At 38.8% G+C, this 19,075-nt stretch overlaps 1 protein-coding gene across 2 annotated transcripts; it reads left to right on the forward strand.

Annotated features, from left to right (window-relative positions):
• The first annotated feature begins 61 nt into the window (after nucleotides 1–61).
• On the forward strand, nucleotides 62–18,629 carry LOC117031109 (AN1-type zinc finger protein 6-like). Of its 2 annotated transcripts, none has more exons than XM_033121449.1 (2): nucleotides 62–513; nucleotides 17,151–18,629. In XM_033121449.1, the coding sequence occupies exons 1-2, from the start codon at nucleotides 466–468 to the stop codon at nucleotides 17,850–17,852; spliced, it is 750 nt and encodes a 249-aa protein (XP_032977340.1). In that variant the 5' UTR covers nucleotides 62–465; the 3' UTR covers nucleotides 17,853–18,629. The 2 variants fall into 2 exon arrangements, with proteins under 2 accessions (XP_032977340.1, XP_032977341.1); XM_033121450.1 differs by lacking the exon at nucleotides 62–513 and adding an exon at nucleotides 16,549–16,651.
• Nucleotides 18,630–19,075: the final 446 nt, after the last annotated feature.

The following is a 19,075-nucleotide window of genomic DNA, read 5'->3' on the forward strand; positions in this document are numbered from 1 at the left end:
CCAGAGGAGGTGGTGCCAGTGTGAAATGTCCCAGACTACTTTGAGTTTGGCTCACACACACTCTCTTTTAAAACAGGCTTTTAGGCTTGCCTGGGAAGTGAATGTTGAAACTCACTTGCAGTGCTTCCATTTGCAAAGCTACTCCCTAAGGCTACATTAGCCTGGGACCAGATTCACAACTCCAAACAATCAGAATTGCTTAGCACCTTCTGTGGATAAAAAAGTGCTACAATTTTTTATACCTCAATTTTCAGCCCAAGGATTTCTGCACCTTTTCTAGCTTGAAGCTTTCCCTGAGACCCATCTAAAATAAACTGACCAAAATAAATCTTAATGTTTAATGATCCTTTAGCTTTGAAGGATTTATAGAAGAATCAGGATATCATCCCTGCTCATTTATGCTACCATCTCCATACAGTTTGGAAAGTGCTTTCCTGCTTGTTATTTCATCTCCACAATACTCCCATGAAGTATTCCCGTTTTACCAGTAAAGACATTAAGAACCCAGAGAAGGTAAGTGATTTTCCCTAGATTGCACAGCCTTTAGGTAGCAAAACTGGAACTTTTCTGACTCGTACATCTAGTGCTCTTTCCACAAATAACAGCTAATGTGAACAATCCGACAGCAGATTCTCAAGGAAAAGGTATTCATAATAACTGTTTTGTGCCTCAAAGTTCATCTGCCATTTTTAGGGAAGCCATCTGTCTGAGAAATCTAAAAAGTTGAGGAATTTAAATGAGAAAACATGCCTTCGTGTCTGGAAAAAAGATGGGTAAGAGATCAATGAAGCAGCATTGAAACAGCAGTAGAAGGGAGATGAAGATTACACATACAAGAAGGAGGCTTGACCAGAAATCTAACCCTGAACAGAAATGAATTGCCCTTATCCCTGGTTAACAATCTATAAACTTTTTAGTGATTCATAAAGTCTCCAAGTTAAACCCTGGAACAGAGAGGTTTCCAGGAGGGAAAGAAGCAGGCTGACTAGAAAAGATAAAACATAAGGAAAAGAAAATTCTACCATGAGAGAGGCAGATTACAGAAGTGAAGAAAAAGAAATGCAAGAGACAAGAAAAGCAGCAGGAGAAAAAGAAAAGCAGTCGTGGTCATGGAGAAAAAAAAGGTAAACAACAATAAAAATCAGTTGTTTGAACTCAGAAAACCAGTGGCTACCCCAAAGGAAGGATCAGCAGTGTCCTTGCATGAATGTATTACCATGTGTTTCTGAAAATAGAGTGTTTAACTCCTTTGTGAGCTTCTAGGTCAGAGATCAATCTAAAATCAGAATGCTGGGGGAACTTTTAAAATGGTGGTACGATAAAATAGAGTCTTTCTGGTATGTAGGTCCAAAGAGTTCAGTTCCAGGAGCCTGAAAGAAAAGGAGTTAAGGAAACTTGATCCTCTTTGTTGGCTTTCAACTTTCAGAGAAATGCAGCTCTAAAGGAAGGAGAGGTAGAGCTCGAGTTTTGAAGTCTACAGGAAATTGCAAAATTTGGTGAGAGGTAGAGTTACCAAAGAGCTTAGGGATACAGTCAAAAGCAGCAGGGGAGGAATCGGGGCAAGAACTGAACAAACTGCCTGTTGTCAGGAGCAGAAGAATCTCTCCCCCAGGTAGCCAGATGCCCTGTGAGCTGGCTGCCAGCCCTGCTCTGGGGGTCAGCAGCTGCCCTGACCCCATTCCTCAGCAGAGTTCAAGTTCCTGGCTGTCTGCCCAGCAACGCCCAATTCCTTCCAGTTAGCAGGAGTGGCTCCAGTCACCCAGTTCCCCTCCCTGGGCAGGGAAGGAAGAGGTCAAGGGCTGGACTGAGTAGAGAAAACTAAATAAAAAGGGCATTTGCCCCTAAGAGTCCCCATGCCAGTCAGCAGGACTTTGATCAAAGCTGGAGGCATCCAGGTAAGGCCTAAGTTATAGTTAGTGTCTAGGCAAGTGAGAGAAAAGGAAGAGGAGTTCTAGAGAGTAGAAGAAAGAAAAGTGAAGTTTTCAGAGACATCACTTCTAAACTTTTCCTGAGAAAATTCCTGATTGTCATTAAATTTGTGGCATAGCAATGGTTTTGAAAGCACATCATCTGTCCCAACTCCCTACACATGTCCCCAAAATATTTCTAATGAATACCTAGACCTTGGCCAGTAAGAAATTCACTGGGCACTCAAAAGACATAAAGGACAACTGGCCTGTATCAATATTTGTTAAAATTTTTGTCTTAACATCCTAGGCAAAAATGTTTTTCTCACCACAAGATGAAATTAGCATTCTGTGAAGCAGGAAAACAATTTAGGGTGGTCGAAATATAGTATTTGTTTACTCAAAAGTTTCCATCCATGTCTTTCTTATTAGTTAAAATTGTATTAAATTTTTGTTATATGCTGGGCTGGATATATAAAGTAGAATAAGACATTTCTGCCTAGAGGGGGGAGGGGGGAAACCCAGAATCTAAAGAGCATTGGGAGGTAGAGTATGTAAGTAAATAAGTAATTAGCAAATATTTGTGACTTTTGAACTGGGTCCATAAAGGATGAATAGGAATTCTGGAAAGAGAGGAGAAACAAAGGCACTCCTGTTGGGACAAATGGGTGGGCATGTGGAATCCATGGGACCTCCGTGCAATCCCTCAACCATGGAGGAGGGGCAACCCAGGAGGCTAAATGAATAGGGTGACAAAGGAGTGGGAATGTGGTATCCACTGACATCTGCAAGCAATTCCTCAAACAAGGAGGAGTGGCAGACCAGCAGGCTGGAGAGAAAGGCAGGGCCCCAGATGTTGAGGGTCCTCATTAACCATGAAAAAAATAATTAAGGAAAGCCTTGAGACATCAATCAGCACGTTCTCTACCAGTTTTCTTATAAAGCCCCTGGCCTAGGAGCCAGAATGAAAATATAAACTTAATGCAAGTTTTCAAATGACTGAGGGACTCCCAGGCTTCCTTGACCAACAATTCCAAGCTATAGCTCTTTTCTTTTTTTCTAACTTCCTCCGGTTTAGTGAGCTCTTTAAAGATGAGAGAGGGTGGTGAGGATGTCAGAGGTGGTGAGGATGAGAGGTGGCTCTTGGCCCCAAAAGAAAAGGTGTGCTCCCTTTGGTTCTCCTCCTTGCCTCAGGTTTCCTAGAGATACTCCAAAGTAAGTCTGAATCCGAGACTGAGCTCTAACAGCTTGGAAAAACCATGGGACTGAACGCAGCCCTACCTCCCCGCCTCACTGCAGTTTATACACCTCTCCAGCAAAGCCTTAGGTTCCTTTCTTAATTACAAAGGAGAGGCATCATGCTCTTATTGACCAGCCCAAGGAAGAGACTCTGAAGTTTAACCCTTAAATTACTCTAAAGAGAAGCTAAATGGATTTGCACAGGGCTAGAGCAATGGGGTGTCTTTGAAAATAATTTTGATAATATCAATCAAATGGCTCTCCCAGGAGAATAAAGGAACCTTGATGAATGTATTTTTCTATCTTCTCGTTCACCATATGTACCATATCTAAATAACGGGTAAGAGTTTACATTTGTTGACAAAAGAAGGTCCATCCTAAGAAAATGTTAAGAGTTTAAGCCAAACTGACTACAATTACTGAGAAGCAAAATCTCAACAATTGAGAAGATGCTCCGAAGAATGGTAGTTTTACAACTTATTTTATAAATTAGAATCAAAGGAGGAGATGTAAGGAGGTGGGGGAGTGGTTGCCTGAAATTAATTGGTGGTAGATTAGAGAGGCAGGAGAAAGCAAAGCGGGGAAATCTCTAAGCTTGGATAAAAAGTACAATGGAGAGACACATACTTCTTTTACATGGGTGGGTACAGGATAGTTAATAATTAACATTGATAGCACATAGAGATGGTATGTGGGCAACAAGGTAGCAATGAGGGCTTTTGTGGTCTGTGCTCTGGTGGAAGGTTGTACCTTGAGGAGTACAGAAAAGAGGTTATTCTGACATTCCAAAGGTATGTTACCTTAGATGCAAAAAGTCAATAAACAGGCTTATTTAAGGAGGTAAAGATTGACCTTTGTCAAAAAAGCTATAGGCCCAGGATGTGACTATCCTCCATGACTCACTTTTAGTTAGGAATCTTTATGTTGACACCATCCTATGTCTTTACTTTCAGTCCGTGAGTTTGTAAGGGCCCCCATGCAGGCCTCCCCTGAGCTTGTCAGGCTTAGTTAGGCCCTCTTTTCGTCAACAGTTTCCCCTTTTGGTCATAAATCAATCCAAAGGATGCATTAATGAACAACCTTTTGGTTGAATAGTGTGGTCCCACGGTGCTAGGAAGGCTCATTCCTAGGAAGTCTTAGTGTCAGCGTTTGTCTTGCTGAAGACTGGACCATAGGGATGGAACAAGACCATAACTTTAGACGGCAGTCAAGACCAAATGTTTTTTCAAAAGGGCATTCCGTTTTCAAAAGGAAAGGCAGGTGAATGGGAGACAGTCAGATTGTATGTCTTCATTAAAAACATTCTGGATCACAAATATTCTAATCTTTGAGCTATCATGTCATGGTTGCTCACTCTCATGTTGTGAAAGGACTCACAAGGCACAAAGGAATAGAAGTTAGAAAGTTTATTTAAGAAGAGAAACACTGGCAGAGGACTTGCCGGGGGTAGATTCTAGAGTAGACTGCTGCACTGAGTTTCTGTTTAGCTGGGATTTCATACTTTTCAAACTAGGATGTAACTTGCTTCAACCTATAGTGCAATCTTCTACTGTGACACCGAGAAAGTACATGAACTCTAACAGTCCCAACATACAGAGGTTTATATAATTATTAGCAAAAAAAAAAATCTTACTTCTTACTATTGTGGAGATTTAGTTTCCTTAAGTAACTAAGGACCTTATTAGGACAATAGAAAACATAGAAAATTATTCTGATGACATACATAATCTTTGCTTTTCAGGCAGAAAACTTTTTTATAATATTAGTAGCAGACTAATAGTTCAAGAAATTTGTCCTACTTAGTAGAGAGAGAAAACTCAACTCTACTAACTTACTTCCTTTTTTTTATTTTTTTATTTAAGGATTTTGAGATTAAGAGGTGTTTTTCTAAAGATTTTATTGGGGAAGGAGAACAGGACTTTATTGGGGAACAGTGTGTACTTCTGGTACTTTTCCAAGTCAAGTTGGTCTTTTCAATCTTAGTTGTGGAGGACACAGCTCAGCTCCAGGTCCAGTTGCCGTTGTTCGTTGCAGGGGGCGCAGCCCACCATCCCTTACGGGAGTCAAGGAGTCAAACCGGCAACCTTGTGATTGAGAGCCTGCGCTCTAACCATCTGAGCCACCCGTCCGCCCCTAACAGATTTTTTTTTAATTAAAGTTTTTTGGGGTGACAATTGTTAGTAAAGTTACCTTGGTTTCAGGTGTATGATTCTGTGATACATCATGTATATGTCACATTGTGTGTTCACCACCCAGAGTCAGTTCTCCTTCCATCACCATATATTTGATCCCCTTTACCCTCATCTAGTACCACTGCCCTCTCCCCCACTACCCTCTAGTAACCACTAAACTATTGTCTGTGTCTATGAGTTTTTGTTTCTTCATTTGTTTGTCTTCTTCCTTTGTTGTTTTCAGTTTTATATACCACATATCGGTGAAATCATATGGTTCTCAACTTTTTCTGTCTGACTTATTTCATTTAGCATTATAATCTCAAGGTCCATCCATGTTGTCACAATTGGCACTATTTCATCTTTTTTTTATGACAGGATAGTATTCCATTGTGTACATATACCACAACTTCTTTATCCAGTCATCTATAAAAGGACACTGGTTGTTTCCTTGTGTTGGCCACATGGAAATAAAATAAAGCTGCAATGAACATCAGAGCACATATATCTTTACAGATAAATGTTTTCAGATTTTTTGGGTAGATACCCAGGAGAGGGATTTCTGGGTCATAAGGAAATTCTATTTTTAATTTTTTGAGGAATCTCCACACTGCCTTCCATAGCGACTGCACCAGTCTGCATTCCCACCAACAGTGTATGAGGGTTCCTTTTTCTCCACAGCCTCTCGAACACTTGTTACTATTTGTCTTGTTGATGATAACCATTCTGACTGAGGTGAGGTGATATCTCATTGTGGTTTTTATTTGCATTTCTCTGATGATTAGTGATGTTGAGCATTTTTTCATATGTCAATTGGCCTCTTTGGAGAAAAGTCTATTCCAGTCCTCTGCCCATGTTACAATTGGGTTGTTTGGTTTTTTTGTTAAGATTTATGCGTTCCTTATATATTTTGGGTATTAGCCCCTTATCGGAGTGGTTGTTTGCAAAAATCTTCTCCCATTCAGTTGGTTGCCTCTTTATTTTGTCGATGGTTTCTTTTGCTGTGCAGAAGCTTTTAAGTTTCATATAGTCCCATTCGTTTATTTTAGCTTTTATTTCCCTTGCCTTTGAAGTCAAATTCATAAAACGCTCTTTGAACCCAAGGTCCATAAGTTTAGTACCCATGTTTTCTTCTATGCAGTTTATTGTTGCAGGTCTTACGTTTAGGTCTTTGATCCATTTTGAGTTAATTTTGGTACATGGTGACAGATAGCAGTCCAGTTGCATTCTTTTGCACATGGCTTTCCAATTCTCCCAGCACCATTTATTGAAGAGGCTGTCTTTTCTCCATTGTACATTTTTGGCTTCTTTGTCAAAAATTATCTGTCCATATATATGTGGGTTTATTTCTGGGTTCTTGATCATATTCCATCGGTCTATGTGTCTGTTTTTCTGCCAATACCATGCTGTTTTGATTATTGTAGCCCTGTAGTACAAGCTAAAGTCAGGGAGTGTGATACCTCCAGCATTGTTCTTTTCTCTTAAGATTGCTTTGGCTATTTGGGTTTTTTTCTGGTTCCATACAAATCTGATGATTTTTTGTTCTATTTCTTTTAAAAATGCCACTGGAATTTTGATGGGGACTGCATTAAATTTGTATATTGCTTTGGGCAATATGGCCATTTTAACTGTGTTGATTCTTCCAATTCATGAACATGGAAGGTATTTCCATTTCTTTCTGTCCTCTTTAATTTCTTTTAAAAATGTCTTATAGTTTTCAGTGTATATGTCTTTCGCATTCTTGGTTAAGTTTATTCCTCTAGGTATTTTATTCTTTTTGTTGCAATTGCAAAAGGAATTGTCTTTTTTTTTTTAATTTCTTTGTCTGAGGTTTCATTGTAAGTATATAGGAATGCAATGGACTTTTGTACGTTGATTTGTAGCCAGTAACTTTACTGTATTCATTTATTGTTTCTAATAGCTTTTTGGTGGAATCTTTAGGGTTTTCAATATATAGCATCATGTCATCTGCAAAAAGTGACAATTTAACTTCTTTATTCCCTATTTGAATGCTTTTTATTCCTTTCTCTTGCCTGATTGCTCTGGCGAGGACTTCCAATACTATGTTGAAAAGCAGAGGTGATAGGGGACAGCCCTGTCGTGTTCCTGAAAGTAGAGAAAAGGGCTTCAGTTTTTCACCATTAATTATGATATTAGCTAAGGGTTTGTCATATATGGCCTTTATTATGTAAGGTATTTTTCTTCTATACCTATTTTATTAAGTGTTTTAATCATAAATGAATGTTGTATCTTGTCAAATGCTTTTTCTGCATCAATTGATATAATCATATGTTTTTTGTCCTTTATTTTGTTTATGTGGTGTATCACACTGATCGATTTGCATATATTGAACCATCCTGTGTCCCTGGGATAAGCCCCACTTGGTCATGATGTATAATTTTTTTAATGCATTGTTGCATTTGATTTGCTAGAATTTTGTTTAAGATTTTTGCATCTGTATTCATCAGAGATATTGATCTGTAGTTTTCTTTTTGTGTGTGTGTTATCCTTACCAGCTTTTGGTATCAGGATAATGTTGGCTTCATAAAATGAGTTAGGGAGTATTGTGTCCTCTTCAAACTCTTTTTCAAATTCCTCTTCCAAATTCTTTTGGAAGAGTTTGAGTAGAACAAGTATTAGATCCTTTTTAAATGTTTGCTAGAATTCACTATTGAAGCCATTAGGTCCTGGACGTTTGCATTTGGGAAGGTTTCGGATGACTGATTCAATTTCCTTACTGTTGATCAGTCTATTTAGATTTTCCAGTTCTTCATGATTCAGCCTAGGAAGGCTGTATGTTTCTAAGAAAATGTCCATTGCTTCTAGGTTATTGAATTTGGTGGCATATAGTCCTTCACAGTATTTTTGGATAATCCTTTGTATTTCTGTGGCATCCATGGTAACTTCCCCACTTTCATTTCTGATTTTGTTTATTTGTATCTTTTCTCTTTTTATCTTAGTGAGTCTAGCAAAGGGTTTGTCAATTTTATTAGTCTTTTCAAAGAACCATCTCTTTGTTGCATTAATTTTTTTGTATTGTCTTTTTGTTCTCTATTTCATTTAGTTCTGCTCTGATTTTTATTATTTTCTTCCTTCTGCTGACTTTGGATTTCCTTTGTTCTTCTTTTTCTAGTTCTTTAATGTGTAACATGAAGTTATCTATCTGGGATTTTTCTTCTTTCTTGAGCTAGGCCTGTAATGATATAAATTTCCCTCTTAAAACTGCTTTTGCTGCATCCTAATAATTTTGGTAGGATATATTTTCATTCTCATCTGTTTCTATGTATCTTTTGATCTCTCCTCTTAGTTCTTCTTTCACCCAGTCATTCTTTAAAAGTATGTTGTTTAATGAGAAACAAAAACTCGTAGACACAGACAATAGTTTAGTGGTTACCAGAGGGTAAGTGGGGAGGGGGTTGGGAGATGAGGGTAAAAGGGATCAAATATATGGTGATGGAAGGAGAACTGACTCTGGGTGGTGAGCACACAATGGGATTTATAGATGATGTAATATACAATTGTACACCTGAAATCTATGTAACTTCACTAACAATAAACTTTAATTTAAAAAAAAAAGTGTATGTTGTTTAATCGCCACATGCTTGTGGTTTTTCCTGCTCTCTTTTTGCAGTTGATATCCAATTTCAAAGCCTTGTGATCAGAGAATACGCTTGATGTGATTTCAATCTTCTTAAATTTGCTGAGGCTAGTTTTATATCCCAATATATGGTCTACTCCTGAGAATGCCCCATGTACACTAGAAAAGAATGTATAGTCTGATATTCTAGGATGAAGTGCTCTATAAATGTCAATTGTGTCCATTTCATCTGATGTGTCATTTAGGGCTGCTATTTCTTTATTTATTTTCTGTTTGGGTGGTCTATCCATAGCTGTCAATGATGTATTTAGATCCCCTAGTATAATTGTGTTTTGGTCAATTTCTCCCTTTAGTTCTGTTAGTAGCTGCTTTGTATATTTCGGTGCTGACTGGGGCATAAATATTGATGATTGTGATCTCTTCTTGTTGTATAGTTCCCTTGTTGCATAGATGAAATGTCCATCTTTGTCTCTTGTAACCTTTTTTATCCTGAAGTCTGTTTCATCTGATATCAGTATAGCTATACCTGCTTTCTCTGGATACCATTTTCTTGGAGTGTCAATTTCTATACTTTCACTTTGAGTCTATATTTGTCCTTGTAGCTGAGATGTGTCTCTTGGAGGCAGCATATGGTTGGGTTTAGTTTGTTGATCCAATCTGTTACTCTGTGTCTTTTTATTGGTGAATTCAGTCCATTTACATTTAGGATGATTATTAATATATGAGGATTTCTTATCATTCTAGCTTTGGTTTTCTGGTAGGACTGTGTCTCCATTGTTTCTTTGCCTTTTCTGTTACTGTCTGTTACTTCAGTGTATGCTATGATTTTTCCCTCTGTTTCTTCTTTTTTTGTTATATATTTCAGTTCTGGATATTTTTTTTTAAGTGGTTACCATTAAGTTTATGTAAAAGAAAGTTTCATATTTAGAGTATTCCATTTTCTTCAGCATCCTTTCTTTCTCCATTCCTTTGTGCCGGCTCAGACCTTTACTCTCGTCCCTTTTATGTTTTTGTTGTCACAAATTATCCCTATTTATTCTGTGAGCTCATTTCTGTGCTGCAGTAGCAAGTTGTCTTTTTTCCTTTTTTTTTTTCAAAGTATCTTTTTTCTTCTTTACCCTGTGTGTTAAGTTTAAGTGTATAGTGTCCTATATGGTATAGGGGTTGCTGTTTCCTGCTTCTGTCTGTTTGTAATACTACTCACGGTTTTCTGTTCTTTTGCTTTTTTGTTTCAGGTCGAATAACCTCCTTCAGTATTTCTTGTAGTGCAGGTCGTGTATTAGAAAATTCCCTCAGTGTCTGCATGTCTGGAAAGGTTTTTATTCCTCCTTCATATCTAAAGGATCTCTTTGCTGGGTATATTATTCTTGGCTCCTAATTTCTCTCTTTCAATAGTTTGAATATTTGGGTCCACTCCCTCCTGGCTTGTAGAGTTTTTGCTGAAAAATCTGATGATAATCTAATGGGCTTTCCTTTGTAGGTTACCATCTTCTTTTCCCTGGCTGACTTGAGGATTCTTTCGTTGTTAATTTTTGACAGCTTCAATACAATGTACCTTGGAGAAGGCCTGTTGAGATTGAGGCAATTAGGTGTTCTATTTGCCTATCGGATACAAGAATCCAGTTCTTTCCACAAGTTTGGGAAGTTCTTGTCGACTATTTTTTTTGATATACTTTCTTTTCCCGTCTCCCTTTCTTCTCCTTCTGGTATGCCCATTATTCTTATATTGCTTTTTCTGATGGATTCAAAAAGTTCTTGTAGAGTTCTGTCATTTCTTTTAACTCTGAAGTCTCTCTCTTCTTCCATCTATGTCATTTCCAGATTTCTGTCTTCAATGTCACTGATTATTTCCTCTGCGTGATCAGCTCTATTACCTAAGTTGGCTATTTCATTCTTCATTTCTTTCACTGAGTTCTTAATCTCCAGAAATTCTATTTGGTTCTGTTTTAAAATTTCAGTCTGTTTGGTAAAATGTTCATTTTGTTCTTTGATTATGTTTCTGAGTTCATTAAACTGCCTGTCTGTTTTTTTGCATCTCGTTGAGTTTTTTCAAAACTGCAATCTTGAATTCGCTGTCATTTAAGTCACATATTTCCATGTCTTTAAGTTCGCTTTCTGGAGACTTTTCATTTTCTTTCTGAGCTGTCTTGTTACGTTGGTTATTCATGGCAATTAATTAATTATTATTTATCTTCCTAGGCATCTACAGGAGTGGGTTCTGCAACAGGTTGGTAGGAAGAGGTCTTTCTTTTGCTTTCCAGTAAGTGTTGGTAGAATGCTTTATTTTTTCTCTGACTGCAGCCTTTTATTCTCTCTCATGTTGTAATGTTATGTTTTCTCTGCACTGTTCCAGCTGCTCACACAATGCAGGGGTGTTGGGGGGCTTGTGTTTCAGCAGCTCTGTTTACCCCTACAAGGATCCACCTAGATAAGTGGAGGCATGGGTGGGGTGGGTTGTGAGAGGTGGCTCTGAGCAATGGCAGCGACCACCAGCATAGGCCGTCCTGCACCCAGGGCTCCCTCCCCTTCACTGGAACTAGTTGAGCCATGAGTTTGTGGCTGCAGGCTGCAGTTCTCAGAACTGCAAATATTCTGTTCTTTTGATCTGACATTGCTAATGTTCAACTTCTAGCACCGGTAAGGTGGGGGTGGGGCGAGCTCTGGGAGGGTAGTGAAAGGTTGGCTACAGTCCGTGCCTCAGCATCCCATCCTCTGCTTGGCAGTGAGGGCTTAAAATTCCGCTTTTACCCTTCTTCCCTCAGTCTTTTCTCCGAAGTCTCTTCTGTGAGTGTTGGCTTCAGCCATGTTATATGCTGATCCCTCAGGCAGGACTGTGGGCCATAAGGAGAGTGCTAGCAGTCTGAATGCTTCCCTCTCTCGCGACTGCGGTAGCTCTGGGATGCAGGGAGCTTGGAGCTTGCTGCCCGTGCATGGTCCGTGTCTCTGCACTTCTTTCCCTCCTCCCCTGCTTGCCCAATTTGCCCACCTTTAGATGATTTCAGTTGTGCATCTCTTAGTCTTGCCTGTCTGCTGTGTAGGGAGTCCTTTGTGGAATTATAGTTCTTCAATTAGTTGTAAATTTCAGGGAAGATTTCAAGAGGCTCACCTCACTTCACCATTTCTATGACCGAGTACTAGCTTACTTCTGATATTCAAATTTATTTAATTAATCATATTTAACTTAACTATATATAAAATTCTCTCAAGATTTTGCACAAGCCTTCTACAACTTTCCCAGTCCCTCTTAGTTTGTCTCTTCTCACTCATTCAGAAATAACCATCTTTAAGACAAACTACCTTCTTTCAGTTTCTTCAAATATGTATTTCCATATCTCCCTTGAAAACATACATCATTTCCTTTCATATTAATTAAAATCCATAACCTTCAGAACCTTAGTTTTTACTGATAACTGAAAACAAGCAATTAGCAGTTCTATTGGCAAATCCAGCAACATATTTTGCAACCTTCAAAAGCATAGCTTTTTGCAATAAAATACAAGCTATATTTATTTATTAACAGATCTTAATTTATCTTTTAATGTGACAAGAAGTCAGAAATAAACTCAGACCTATCTAATAATTAATATTTCAGCATTTTATTACTTTGAAATACCTAGATAGTCAATAATTTTTATCATTTAATACAACTTAGCAAAACTAAAATCTTAAGTTACCAAAACATGCTGAGAAATCATGTCCAAAGCATCCACATCATATAATCATTACTGAAAATTTTCATCTAAAACCTTATTTTAGTTACTTCTTATTAGTTCTTAACTCTATGAGATTTTAAAGTTAATTATCCAAGCTATTTTGCTGACAAATTTTGTAACAGAGATAACATGAATTTATTCTTGCAAACTTGGGTAAAATAAGACACTATATTTAATGTTAATAATCTTAAAAGACATGTCTATTTGACCAAAAGTTAAACCAGGCTTAGTATCAAATATTTTCTTAGATTGCATGATTCTGAAAAGTACTTGGGTCAGTTTTTATTATTTTAATTTACATAAGTACTTAATTTATTTTAGCCAATCAAATATTATAATTTGGTAATACCATCCTGAGGCAGAGACATTATAGCATACATAAAACATAAACAAACACAGATATCAGAGATCGTACATGAAAAAAAACTACAAACAATTGTAGAGAGGACGGTTCTAAGAAGCTGAAAAAAAGGTGGGAATTTGAAAAAGGAAAATGGAGAAAAAGAAAAAAAGGGAAAGAACAGACTAGAGGTGAACAAAAAAACAAGTAAGTTACAAACAAACCAGAACCAAAACCAGATGAGTACTCATAGAACCAAATCCTCCTGAAATGAGGATCTGGGGGTTTAAATCCATTCTCTAACCAACCTGGCACCACAGATTGGCCTCAGAGAAGCCCAGATTGGCGCATAGCCCAAATACCATATAAGCCCAGAACCAGTGCTGGTGACTAGTCTAAGAGACGCTCCAACATGAGAGACAAGGGAGTTCTGGTGGGCTTCTTGGTTTGACAAGTACCCAGACTCACTAACCCACAGTTTCCAAATCCTAACAATCTCTTTCTTTCTTACCAATTTAGCCATTTATAGGTGGCTAATGCCAGGAGTGGGAGAGCTGGGATGGCCCCTGAGACAAAAGAAGTTCTCAGCAGCTGCAGGACATCCCTGTAATCCCCTCCCCAGGGCCAGCCAGCCACAAGCAGCAGGAATTTACCAGACTTAGGTCCGATGCCACTTGTCACCTGGGGCCCAAAAACTTGAGTGACAAGTGTTGGTGAGGAGAAAAGCGTACTTTACTCTAGATATCAGCAGCTAAGGAAGATGGCAGACTAATAGTCTACCAAACTTCATGTTATTTAGCAGAGAGAAATACTGGCAATTCTTAAGACAGCCGAGAGGAGAGTCTTGTGGAATAGAGGGGTTACCTCCCACAACTGTGGGGGTAGTGGTTCATGATAGCTGGGCATATCCCTGAGTCTCCAAACAGAGTTCCGCCAACTGAGTTACGGACTTCACGGCTGCCTTACCGCATACACAAGAAGGAGTGAGTGAGAGAAACTGACCATTAGCTACGAGGGTATCCCCAGCACTACTAAGATGGAGGGTCATGGACCTGGCCCATGGAATTCCCAGCACCCCGCAGACGTCCGCAGGCATATCCACTTACTGACTGATGCCACAGCATGTCCCTGGAGGTGCTTCCCCAGAAGATCAGACAAAAGGTGAAAGTAGAGGAGATAGGGAGCAAGAAAGACAGTCTCACACCATTTGGCTTTGGGAGTCCCCTTTGTTGACTTTGGATTTTGATTCCGCTGGAGAGTAGCCCCAGCCAGGAAACATCAGTTCCTGCCGAACCCACAGGGGATCTGCAAGAGACTCGTGGAAACTAAGAGAGAAAGGAGACCTACTATTGTGTGTGGATTTGCCCTGGCTGAGTTACCACTGCCAACTGCTCCATGTGTTGGAGAGTAGGTCTCAGAGGGGATAGAGCCACCAGGGAAGAACCCCGGTGGGGACAGGGGAGAGCTTCCCTGTGTGGGCCACCAAAATGTCGTGGTCACTTGTTCACGGGTTGTGAAAGAATTCACGAGGCACAAAGGAATAGAAGTTAGAAAGTTTAACAAGAGAAATCCTGGCAGAGGAGTTGCCAGGGGTAGAGTCTAGAGCAGACAGCTGCACTGAGTTTCTGTTTAGTTGGGGTTTTATGTTCTCCAACCAGGATGTAAACTGCTTCAGCCTGTAGTAAAATCTTCTTTTGTGTTAATTTTCTGTTGGGGTTGGGGAAGGTGTCATTGAACTTGTTACCACAACCTTTGTTGTGTAAACTTAAGTTGGAGCCACCTCACATACACAGCTGCCCCCCAGGCTCATTCCTGTTTACCTATACCTGTCTTATCATATCATGATCCAAGTTTTTTTGCTATTTGTCTTAACATTTTGTTTTTCTGTATCTAGTAGAACATTTACATACTAGGAACAAGAGCAATAGTATTAAACCAGTAACACTAATTAGGAGCAGAAAATGTCCAATACTCAACAAGTGTGAGTCTGAGGGGAACAAACTTCCCAGCCAAGCAAAAAATGCTTTACATATATCATCATATTTTTTTATTAAGCTAGTGATATGTTTTTCTCCTTTGACTACTGTCATTTGTACCTTATGATAAGCTTGGCCAGATGAATGAAGACTCTGTGCTATATCATGATCCAGAAGCTCTAATTTTTCTTCTGGTCAATTAGTTTCCATAGAAATGACTTCATGGGGAGGATTAAGTTCAATTCTCCAGTACATTGAATTTTCAATATCAGTATTATCATAGGTTTCATTAAGATCAGAAAAAGTTATTTTACCTATAATTTCAGTATCACATTCCCATAGCATTTAATGTAAACTTGGTGTCATTACAATAAAAATCACTTAGTATAACACAAGAATTTTCTAACCCTCCCCAACAAAAATGTCCTTTTCCCTTATACCATATATTGTTATTTCTTGGCGTGGATACAATAGGCCAGGATGGGGGGAATTCCAAATTCCATATAGGGTGAGGACATAATCATTCACCTTTCTAATTTTCACAATCAGATAAGTTCCCATTTTCTATTATTTTTTTTTAATATGGCCCACCTACTTCCCATTTGGAACTATTCTAGTGTTATTAAGGATGTTCCCTATACCATCCAATTAAACTACTGAAAATCTTAGCTTAGGATTTAACCAAGGTACCTGGATTTTTAAGATCCAACATCATAGATCACATTTTCGATCTAAAATTTCCCAAAATCCAGGGGGCCATAAGAGTCCCATAAGTGTCCAGCCTGGGCTGCTGCACCCATTATAGTCAGCCATTGTTTCATGGCTACTTCAGATTCCATTTACATTAGCATAGCTAATAGGCCCTGTTGAGTTAGGGTACAGATGCATTTCCATTGTTGGGTCTGTGCATGAGTTTTTGTAGTCTGTTGAGTCCATTCTATCTGTTGAGCTAAGTCCTCACTGTCTTTTTTTTTTTTTAATTTATTGGGGTGACAATTGTTAGTAAAATTACATAGATTTCAGGTGTACAATTCTGTATTACATCATCTATAAATCCCATTGTGTGTTCACCACCCAGAGTCAGTTCTCCTTCCATCACCATATATTTGATCCCCCTTACCCTCATCTCCCACCCCCCACCCCCTCTTACCCTCTGGTCTCATTGTCTTTTTATGCTGCTTCCCATCCTTTTCCTTCCTCTTGAAATAACATTCTGTCTGTATGACTTTTAGATAAAAGTCTTTTTCTAATGAATGACATTCTTCATTAACTGTAAATTCAGTTTTCCCAGAATACCACGGTCAGCCCCTAATCTTCCTAGTATTCCCCTTTTATTTCTTATAGAGGGCTAATGTTGCTGGATCCCCAAGGAATGTTGCCATTGGATGCTGTGGCCTGGGAGCAATTTTGAATGGACCCCAAATTGTTGCATTTCCCATGCCATAGTTAAATGAGTAAAGGTAAACCCAAAATGAGCTAGAGTTTGAGTATTCCACAGGGCTTCTCACAAGCATCCAAGAAGCGTAGGGTAGTTACAGACATATCTACCGACAAAGTAATCCCAATAATTTCTGAAAAGGGGACCCATTGATTTTTGTTCTATTTTATGAGCATCTAGGCAACAAGAACATGGCTGGTGAGTCTGAGGACAAGATGTACAATGACAGATAAGGCAGGCTACTGCAAGACCTTTTCCATAACATCCAGGTATTTAAAAAAAATTTTTATCATCCATTCCAATAGCTATACAATGTTCATCTAAATTAGATGCACATACAATTCTACCAGGGGAATTATCAGGGAGGTGTTCTTGAAGGTATTTGCCCAAGATGGGTCCTTTATAATAGATACATCCAGAAAAATAAAATGTACCAAAACTCATGTTAATAGTAGGAGTGGACCAATGCATGGCTAACAAGGAGTTAGCTTCATTATCATAACAATATCATTGAATCAGAATATCATTGTCTAGTAGATGGGAACGATTAGCAGATACCCAAGTGAAATTTCATATCCAATAAGGGAGGTCTAGGGAGACAAATATTATTTGCCATAAGAGAACCATAAGGGAACCATAAGAAGGAAGATAACAATATAAGAATCATTTTAGATATTTTCAATGATCAACAATTAGGCGATATAAGAGTGAGGTTTGAGGGGCCAGAGCGACCGGGGTTCGGCGGCCTCACCTCTCTTCATTCACCAGCGGCGACCGGAGGCGACCGGTGGTGGGCATTGCGTCCGGCGGAGAGGGCCGCCGCCAGGTGTGCAACAGAGGAACATGGCTCAAGAAACTAATCACAGCCAAGTGCCTATGCTTTGTTCCACTGGCTGCGGATTTTATGGAAACCCTCGCACAAATGGCATGTGTTCCAAATGCTACAAAGAACATCTTCAAAGACAGAACAGTGGTAATGGTAGAATAAGCCCACTTGCGACTTCTGTCAGTAGTCTGTCTGAGTCTTTACCAGTTCAGTGCACAGAAGGCTGTGTCCCAGAAGCTCAGTCAGCCTTAGACTCTACGTCTTCACCTGTGCAGCCAAGCCCTGTATCAAATCAGTCACTTTTATCAGAATCGGTAGCACCTTCCCAAGTGGACAGTACATCTGTGGACAAAGCAATACCTGAAACAGAAGACCTGCAAGCTTCAGTATCAGAGACGGCACAGCAGCCATCTGAAGAGCAAAGCAAGTCTCTTGAAAAACCAAAACAGAAAAAGAATCGCTGTTTCATGTGCAGGAAGAAAGTGGGACTGACTGGGTTTGAATGCCGTGGTGGAAATGTTTACTGTGGTGTACGCCGTTACTCAGACGTGCACAATTGCTCTTACAATTACAAAGCTGATGCTGCTGAGAAAATCAGAAAAGAAAATCCGGTAGTTGTTGGTGAAAAGATCCAGAAGATTTGAACTCCTGCTGGAATACAAAATCCTTTGAGCATCTGCAAACTAAAAGTTGACTTGAGGTTTTTTTTCCTATAGTCATTGGGAATGTAGAGCATTGTATCTTGCATAGACCTTTTAATCATGCATGTCATCAGAAGAATAGATTTTTGTTTTTGTTTTGAAAATGACTCTGAACTTTTATTTCCATTGCAGTTTCTGTGGCTGAAAAGATTTTAAGTAAACTTCACAAGTATTATCCTTTTAAGATCATTTTAATTTTAGTTGAGTGCAGAGGGCTTTTATAACAAACGTGGAGAAATTTTGGAGGGCTGTGATTTTTTTTTTTCCAGTATTAAACATGCATGCGTTAATCTTGCAGTTTATTTTCTCATGGTGTATGTATATATAGCTTTTCTCTGCAGCACGATTTCTCTTTTGATAATGCCCTCTAGGGCACAACTAGTTATCAGTAACTGAATGTATCTTAATCATTATGGCTGCTTCTGTTTTTTCATTAACAAAGGTTATACATATGTTAGCATATAGTTTCTTTGCACCCACTATTTATGTCTGAATCATTCGTCACAGGAGAGTGTGTGCTGATGAGATTCTAAGTTTGTGTGTTTTTAAATTTTTTTGAGCGAGGGAAGGAAAAGCTGTATGCATTTCTTTGCTGACTGCAGTTTTCTTTCAGATTACGTTCTCCCGTCTGTGTGTATACAATATGAAGAATGACCTGAAGTAATTTGTGCTGTATTTATGTTTATTCACCAGTCTTTGATTAAATAAAAAGGAAAACCACAATGTCAAAAAAAAAAAAAAAGTGAGGTTTGAGACTTCAAAGAACAAATTTAGCTATTATCATTACCGCACAAAAAAGGGGGGAAATTGATTAAACAAGTGTCCCTGAACTTAACATCAATTTGTGGGCCTACAGGTCTTGTCAATGTCTTGCAACAGCTGTCTGTCTTCAATGCTGGCAGCTTCTTGTCCTTGAAGAGTCTTTAATGTCTGCTTTAGGTGGAGGCAAGTGTCAGAGACAGGAGTAGATGTCTATTTGCTGTTAGGAACCTTTTTAACATGAGAAATGTGAATTCATGTTAACTCCTTTCAGTTTGGCTACTCATGGATTAATTACTAATACTTGATCAGGTCACTTCCAGTGACGTTGGAAAGAATCTTTTATTTGATGACTTTTCCAATAGACCAAATTTCCTGGTCGTAAGTCATAATCTTAGAAGTCTTTG

The sequence above is a fragment of the Rhinolophus ferrumequinum genome, chromosome 11 (assembly GCF_004115265.2).
Source record: "Rhinolophus ferrumequinum isolate MPI-CBG mRhiFer1 chromosome 11, mRhiFer1_v1.p, whole genome shotgun sequence".
Classification (NCBI taxonomy): Eukaryota; Metazoa; Chordata; class Mammalia; order Chiroptera; family Rhinolophidae; genus Rhinolophus; species Rhinolophus ferrumequinum.

What these genes read in the sequence shown, in the direction of transcription:
- LOC117031109 (XM_033121449.1), top strand. Translation starts at nt 466, where the DNA reads ATGAAGTATTCCCGTTTTACCAGTAAAGACATTAAGAACCCAGAGAAG. An exon ending in ACATTAAGAACCCAGAGAAG is followed by an intron (nt 514 to 17,150) that starts GTAAGTGATTTT and finishes TTCATTCACCAG; the next exon opens with CGGCGACCGGAGGCGACCGG.